Here is an 8,391-nt window from a genome sequence, read left to right on the forward strand (position 1 = left end):
AGAGAGACAGAGAGAGAGACAGAGAGAGAGAGAGAGACAGAGACAGAGACAGAGACAGAGAGACAGAGAGAGACAGAGAGAGACAGAGACAGAGAGACAGAGAGAGAGACAGAGAGAGAGACAGAGAGAGAAATGAAGTGGGACCTAGAGAGGAACCCTCCTAGAGTCTCCCCACCCCCATCCCAGCTATAACTTCTTGCCCTGGTACAGATAAGGTTGGCATCTATGTCCTGTTCTATGTCATTTTGTTCCTTGTAGGATTCATAAGGCTCTGTCTTCTCTCAAGGTTAAGTTATCAAGCTCTGTCTTGAATCTGTACTTTTGCTTCCCCATCCAAGAACCCCTTCGGCTGAATGTATAAAACTAGAACATTTCCTTTGTTCTAACACCCAGCACTCTGGACATGAGTTCAGCTGGGTTGATGTGTATCTGAAATCCTGAAAATAAATCCTCCCCTTTCCTCATTATTTTCTTTGATCTCCTAGATCCTGTGACATTTCAAGTTCACCTCCCAGAAAATCCCACCATGGATGGCAGAGGTGGCCAGGCCAGGCCTGGGACAGTGAATGCACTGAAGTCATGTTGTGGATGGTAAGCAAGAGGTGGCAGTGACCCTTAGCTGGGGATTCTGGAATTTGTCTTTTAAATGAGCCTTTTTCTAATCCCTGACCTCTGTGCTTGGAAAATGTGGACACATTCCACCCTGAGACCCGCACAGGGCAGCAGTAAACACTGCATGTATTGAGCTCTGCATCCCCATGGAAGACCCCCAGCCTTTCCCCAGGAAGGAAGGTTACTTTACCAGTTTAAAGATTTTGGAAAGCGTGCCCTGGGCATCATGGGCCCCCTTGAATCCTTTGGATTTATAGTCGGAAGCTCGGCCTCCGTAGCCAAATCCTGGTTTCTGCCCCTCGGCCCCCTGTAAGAAAAGACCAGAACTCAGTGTCCACTTGTGACCCCCACCAGTGAGTGACCCACACTACCAGGTGGATTTGGTGAGCCATTCAGGAGCCACAGGCCAGCTAACGAAGGGGAGAGATCAGAGAGGTCCCTGTTCCCAAGTCTATCAAGGGGTCACCTATAGGGAGATTTGTAGCATGGGCTGAAGATATGCTGTGGGGTCTGAGGCCCAAGTGTATAGTTTTACAGACCTCTAAGTAGGGTTTCTGCACCCCATTTCTACCTGGATGAGTTTGAGCAGTGTTGGAACCTCTCTAAGATTCAATTTCCATATTTCTATCTGACACTAGTGATGGTCCTTTCTTTCTTAGCATGTTATGAGAACCCAAAGACTTTGTGGAAATGCTGCCCCAAGAGCGGAGCCTGAAGGCTCTCCACATCCAAGCTCACATCTCTGGGGGCTGGCTGCCCCCTCATTTCAGGGATGGGATGGATGAAAACCACTACTGAGATGCAACAATGGGAAGTGATTTTGGAGATACAGGTCTTTGTGTCATGGGGCCAATTTATTTTCTAATATGTGTTGTTTTCAAACAGTAGATTTTACTATAAATGTGAACTTTGGTGCCAACCTTGTGGGGTAAGGGCTTTTGCCCTCGGCACAGCATACAGGGCCATGCCAGCTTCGGTTTCATTCAACCAAATTTGGGAAAAGACTGTGGTTCCTTAGATGACAGACAGCTACTTTCACCTGAACATGTGGTCTGTAGGGTTGTCATTTGGGGAAAAGGAAAGAGGACACTTGGCAAAGAAGGTCTAAGCATGGGCCCGGGAGATAGCTCAGTAGAATAAGCTCTTGCCTGGCAAGCGCAAGGTCCTGAGTTCAATCCCCCGTACCACAAAAAAAAAAAAAAAAAAAAAGAAGAAGAAGGTCTAAGCACGGCATACTAGAGGCAAGCCAGGGCGACCCAGACATCCTCGGAGGACCCTCCACGGCTACGTAGACTCGGTGATGGCACACAGGGGACCGGATGACAGTTAGGGAGTGCTGCACCAGACACACAGATGTTAAACGGCTGAAACCCTGATTCCCAGAGCACACACTAAATCCTCTGTCTCATGCTGCTGGTTTTCTCCAAAATTATAGAGTATCTGAGAACTCAATTTAGAGATTGGTATTCACATTAATAATTTGCTTGAGTTTTCCTCTTTCAAATTTTTGGTCACTTTTACTGGACAACCTAGAATTTACCAAGAAACATACAAGATAGTTTAGAAAAAGCAAATGGGGCTTTCAGATACTCCATCCTCAGTGCTGGAAAACAGACAAACAAGGTAATACAGTGTAGGGCAGGTTCGAGTTTTGGTAAAAGAGATTTCAGAAACATTGGTGGGAGCAAAAATGAAGAAATGCAGAGAAGAACATAAGGTCTTTTTTGTTAGCCAGTGGGCTCAAGGGACCTAAAAATGACTGGGGAGAAAGGCTAGTCTTCTCACCAAACCCCCATCACTCCATATTCAGTGATGATTTTGCATAATGCCCATGTCAAGAGTTCCTGTCTAGAAAATTAAGAGGCACATAAGACAGTTGCTAAAACAAGATTTCTTGGTTTAAAAGTGGATTGCATTCTTCAATAGCATCTTTGTCTCCTGCTGACACAGAAAATCAAAAGTTAATTGGCTGTGAGGACATGTTCATACAACTATACTACATTATTGTCATCTGTTTTACAGATTTGTTAGGTGAGAAAAGCAGGCCAATAATTATTTGTATAAGATACTCTGAAAATGTTTTGGTTCATAATTCAATGTGATCATGTGTTGGACTATACGGAGCTTCACAGAATCTTTTCTCTCCCTTTTTGTCAAGTGATCTTTCCTTCTCAGCTTCCCTCTTCCTGCTCTTTTGTGTTCTTTCTCCTTGGACTTTCCTTTAATTCACTCTGTCATTTATGGGATACTCCACAGCAGAGCAGCAGGTAGGTGGGCTCTGCAGTCCATCTTAAAGATCTTGAAGTTCCCCAAACAATCCCCAGCCAACAGGTAGTGGTTAACCTTCTACTTCCCTCTGAAAATTATATGTACTTTTTAAAATAAAGTAACAACTATATTGAATACTTTCCAGGGACAGAAGTCAGTTTGGTGAAGCTATATTGGTAGGCATTTTAGGTGACTTGGCTCTGGAAAGTCAGTCAATAAGTTACTTTTAAATCTTGATTAAAAACTTGCTCTTGATTAGAAAGCTCAAGATTTCCAAGGAAGTTTTCTTGGATGGCTTAATGCCTAAGATTTAGTTATAAATAAAACACAAAATCAAAACTTTTTGGATTAATGGAGTTGTTATAAATTAAATAACTAAATTTAGTATATTTTCTTTTCATGAGCAGTATTATTTTTCCTAACAAAATTTCAACATTTGGGGTTAAATGGATTGCTGGTCACGGTTTCACATCCAACATTCTGGGGGATTGTTTTTTCCAATCAGTTATACTGAAAGAAATTAAGAACTTTCTCCAGAATGGTGCTTCTCCTTCCCTAAAAAGGAGGCTGGTGGGGCCTGGCGGGAGCCCTTCTGGAGAAGAGGCATCTGACCTTGCAGCACCTGTGTCCCTGGACCTGGAAGCAAGAGTTTGGTACGCTGCAAGGGAAGGCCAGGTGTGCTTTTCCCCATGCCGAAGTAAGAGCAACCAACCCATCAGCAGGAAATAAAGTAATCCATTAACCTCGGGGCAAACTGGTCTGGCCAAGAAAGAAAAGGCAGGACTGTTAGCAAGTGAGAGAGCGGAACACAAGTCAAGAGGTCCAGGGCACCAGAGGACAAAGCTGACAGGAAATGCATTTGTCACCTACCCAGCTGAATCTGCTGAGGGACAGTCCTCTTCCCTGTGTGAGGAAGAGAAAGAAACAATGACACCATGACCAGTTATGAGGGAAGCCTTTCTCAACCAAGAACAATAAAGCAAAATAGCACAGGGATGAGGAACAGGTTCCCGACGACGCCCAGACCTGTGGTTGGGAGAATCCACGGCATCTTCTAGCCTCATTCTACTGGGAGTCAAGTGGCGAAAAAGGTTCTGGAAAGGATTCAGGTGCCCTGAGTCCATTCTTTTATGACACATTTTGGGACTTTCAGGGAATGCCTATGAATAAAGTGATGATTAACCAAAAGCTTCCATGGTCTTACCTTTCCTTGAGATGGGGGAGGCGTGCGAGGTGTCACCTGGAAAACACAAGACAAGGATGGGCTTGGATGCTGCCCTCCTCTGCACAGTCCCCACTCTCCCTGGAGCCCTGGCTAGCTTGGATTAATGGAGAATGCCTCATGTCCCTTAGTATCAGAAACCACCTACTCTGCCAGCTTCCCCACTTCCTAGATGAGAGAAATACAGAAGCTGAGAAGTTGCAGCTGCTGGAGGCTGCACAGACCACGCAGAGCACCGCAAGGCCTTCAGCTGGGAGCTGGTGTGCAACCCTGTGACGTGGACTTGAGCCCTGTTTTCCATCTTCCCTTTGACATTTAAAGCTTCAGAGGGTGTTCTGTCAGGCCTGTGGACCCTGAACTCACCTATCAGATCTTACTTTAAATATCTGCTGCACTGGGATTTTTAGCATTGTGTTCTTGTTTTTTAACAAACCTTATTTTGCAGAACAGTTTCAGATTTATGGAAAAATTGTATAGAAATTAGAACTCCCATATACTGCATAGTGTCACCTGTTATTATTCTGTGCCCTCATGTAGCTCCTAACTGCTGTAAAAATACTGATACATCAGCATCGGTGGTGACTAATTGGCTTCCACCAGGGTTCACTTCATGTTGTGCATGTGGTGGTGTTGCACAGATGTATGTCCATATCCGCGACCTCGGTGTCCCACAGAGCAGTTTTGCTGCCCTAAAAATGCCCCATGCTCCTCTAGTCATCCCTCTTTTTCCTTGACTTGGGCAACCACGAATCCCTTTGCTGTCGCATGGCTCTGCACAGCCATGCTTCCAGTTCCACATCACCTAGCAGCACCAACACAGGTGCATTCTCGTGGGTGCGCACCATTTCTAAAATGCAGTTTAGAAGTACTGGTTTGGAACTGGGGATGCTGTGGCAGTTCCCACTGATGGTTACCTAGGAAAGCCAGCCAGCCCACATGGAGGACCTTGTGTCTGCTGTGGGTGTGCCTACGAGCTGCCCATAGACCTTCACTTTGCAATTTTTGTGTTCCCCTGTGCACAGAACTTACAATGTTCTTGAAGAAGTGGACTACAGGGTTTTCATCTTGGGATCGGCCGTGCTGCGACTTCTGGGGCAGGGAGCCATAGTGGGTCGCTCTTGCTGCGTGATGTGAGTCCTGCAAGAGAGGGGCACACCTGCTCAGGAGGGCCTGCGGCCAGATCTCTGCTCTCCAGGGAAGGTGAGCCTCATTCCGATAGGGAATGGGACAGTTTTTTTTGTTTGTTTGTTTCTAAGGACCTTATACTAGGAAGCTGCTAAGGCTTCACCAGATACACAGAGGCAGGTGAGCAACTTGGGTGGATATTGGTCTTGAAACTACACCTTGTTCAGTAAATAGTTCTATCATCACCACAGTGATAGGAGAGGCAGAGCAACCCACGATGGGTTGCAGCCAAAGTAGAGCCAGGGCAGGCAAAACACCAAGAGGAAACTGCTAGCAACTCCAGGCTTCTTTGGATAAAAGAAAATGCCCAGACATCATACACAAAACAACCCGTACCAGCAAAAGACTAAGGTACTCGAAAGCTCTACATGTCCATGACGTGAGCTCACCACTGCTTCTAACAAATCTTCACTTGGGCTGCCATGGTATTGGGTCAGCGGGTTTGGGGCAATCACTTCTGTGTCGCCAGCAAGAAGGAAGAGGTGTGAGTGCCAGGCTGCTTTGTCACCAATGCCCCCAAGGTTTCCAGGTGAGTTAATTGTGTACAGAAGATACCCAAAGACAAGCATGGGGACAGCCTCACATCTGTGGGAACAGAACAGCTCCTCATGCAAGTGTGGGCTGCAGCTGCCCTTGCCCGTGTCACGGCCTCCCTCCATGGCTTTTCCCTCAGCTGCAGTGGCCCAACACCACCCACACAATGCAGCCAGGACAGTGACCATTTCCACCTGAGCATCCATGGAAAAGAAGCCCTCCAGAGGAGACTTCAAAATGGGACAGTTCTTAGGAATACAGAGAAAGGGACCTCAGGACAGAGCGTGGAATTGATGACTCTGATTCTTACTCTTCCCAGCACCGGCTGAGGCCTAAGTGCAGTGCACAGGAAGAGCCTGAGCCTCTCAGCGGGAAGATCACCGCAGGAACACAGTAGCGACCAGAGGAGCTGCAGCCAGACCACCTGGAGTTGTGCAGCTGCAGGTTGTGCCACATACAACCTGTCTGTTAGCTGGAAGCCCTTCAAGCCATCCCTCCCGCCTTCCCTGTGTGCAGGTTTGCATGGACCCATCCTCCTCAGAAAACAGTTTTGCCCCCCAAAATTGTAAAGAGCTTCTGCAGAGTTTGTGGCAATACATTTAACGGGCATCGTTCAGTAAGTGCACAATGGCGAGGGACACTGTTCAGCAAGTGCTCCACATTCCCTGGCACTTGCTTCACATATATGACTAACTCTTGATATCAACTTTGACACCTCACAGTCACCCTGACCCTTTCCTCAATGTACTTCTACGATTCAGGCAGGTAACACCCCTTCGCCCTGGCTCTTGCCTTCCTCCTGCTCCTCGCTGTGAGCTCCCTTGTTGCTCCCCCCGTGAGGGGAAGCTGAGCGTCTGCCATTCCTGCCCGGCTCCCACTGGCCCGGCCTCCTGGCTGACCTCCTCCTTACTCTCACTCCTGCCGGCCACTTCTTGCTGCATGCAGGCAGCTCTCTGAGACACCTGTGGCAACACCTGGCCTTCCCTTCCCATGTGTCCAGCGGCCCACCGTGCTGGCAGAATGAGATCCATGCTCCAGCATTTCTGAAAGGCTCAGGAGCTGCGAGGGGCCTGACCGCCTGCCCCGCCTCCCCTATCCCTGCCCCCTTTGCTGAGCCACTGCTTCCTTCCCCGGACTGTTCCCAGCGCCCAGCCCACTGTGGCCATGTCAGCTTCTGTGTAGAAGTCGCATATGGTCTCACCAGAAGGCACCTCCGTCTCCTTCCCCACACCCAGAGCTGCTCAGGTGCTTGCTCCAGTGCCTGTGCAGACTCAGTCTCGAGTTGTCCCCAGGTCCAGCTAGCTGTGCAACTTAGCCGTGTGCCTGTGTGACATTTGTCCCTACCACCCAGGAACAGAGGATACTGCTTGTCATCTGTGATACCTCAAAACAGCTTTGGCTATGGCCAGGCACGGCCCACCCTGTATAAATATGGCAGGTGCAAAACAGAAAAAAATGCCGCCCAGGGCCACAGAGGTAGCTCAGCAGTCTAAGCACAGAGCTGGCTACTGAGTCCTGGTGTGGTGGTGCATGCCTGTAATCCCGGCGCTGGGGAGGCTGAAAACAGGAGGATCATTATGAGTCCGAGCTTCATAGTGAGAGCCTGTACCAAACACATAAAAACAAACAAACAAACAAACAAACAAACAAACAAACAAACCCAAAGTATCTGAGCCTGGATACTGTTTCAAATAACTTTACTGGAAAAATGACTTTAAATGTCTATTGTGAATACAGACTATATCCTAATGGCCGGGAAAAATTAAAACAGCCCACACTTCAGTACAGTTTGCTCTTGTGTAGGTGTTCATATACCATTTTCTACATGCTGTGTGCTTGATTTTGGATTCTGGATTTTGCCATGTGTTAGATTCTGAATCACAGAAACACTGCCTGCATCTGAATCCTTTATCTGCCATCCCCATACCACAATAGCTTTTGTGGTTCTAAAGAATACTCCTTAGGTCTATGCAGATGACTATAGGGATTATGTCCTCCGTGGATCTCATAACGTTAAAATTGTGTGTGCGACATTAAAAAATATCATGCAGACAGTGTTTTACGTATGCATCCTTGTTTTGAGTGGCGAAAGAAAAGTTGTGTGTGTATGTTTTGGTACTAAGGATCAAATGCAGAGGTGCTCTACAAATGAACCACATTTTAGTCCTTTAAAACATTTTTAAATTTTGTCACAGTCTTGCCTGATTGCCCAAACTAGCCTTGAACAGCGACCCTCTTTGCCCCAGCCTCCCCAGCAGCTGGACTAGTTTACCCCTATTTTACCTTTATAATGAATATATCACTCACTACACTTTTGAGGGAAGAATGACTTAAATATCATAAGCAGTTTCTGAAGTTGGCAGGTTGCATCTTAGCTTTCAATTCAGAACTTAATCTCAATCCAGTGCTGTTCACAAAAAAGGGAAACTGGCTTGTCTATGGATCTCAGCACAGAGCTAAATATGCAGTAAGTACTGTTTGTTTAGCTACATGTAGATCACGTTCAGTATAGCGCCTAACACATGCAGTAGGTCTGTGTGGTCAAAGTCTAACAATTTAGTTATATACAC

General features: G+C 46.9%; 1 protein-coding gene across 4 annotated transcripts in view; it reads right to left on the reverse strand.

Annotated features, from left to right (window-relative positions):
• The window catches only part of Mbp (myelin basic protein), a 130,448-nt gene that overhangs the window by 10,428 nt on the left and 111,629 nt on the right, over nucleotides 1–8,391 (reverse strand). For 2 of the 4 annotated variants that reach the window (XM_023700055.1, XM_004640192.2), the window contains 4 exons: nucleotides 5,132–5,239; nucleotides 4,085–4,120; nucleotides 3,751–3,783; nucleotides 803–919 (listed from right to left, as the gene is read on the reverse strand). In XM_023700055.1, the coding sequence (XP_023555823.1) occupies nucleotides 803–919; nucleotides 3,751–3,783; nucleotides 4,085–4,120; nucleotides 5,132–5,239 (294 nt within the window). The remainder of the gene's footprint in view (nucleotides 1–802; nucleotides 920–3,750; nucleotides 3,784–4,084; nucleotides 4,121–5,131; nucleotides 5,240–8,391) is intronic. The other 2 variants (XM_004640196.2, XM_004640194.2) reach the window with 1 other exon arrangement.

The sequence above is a fragment of the Octodon degus genome, unplaced genomic scaffold (genome assembly GCF_000260255.1).
Source record: "Octodon degus isolate 3935 unplaced genomic scaffold, OctDeg1.0 scaffold00120, whole genome shotgun sequence".
In the NCBI taxonomy this organism is placed as follows: Eukaryota; Metazoa; Chordata; class Mammalia; order Rodentia; family Octodontidae; genus Octodon; species Octodon degus.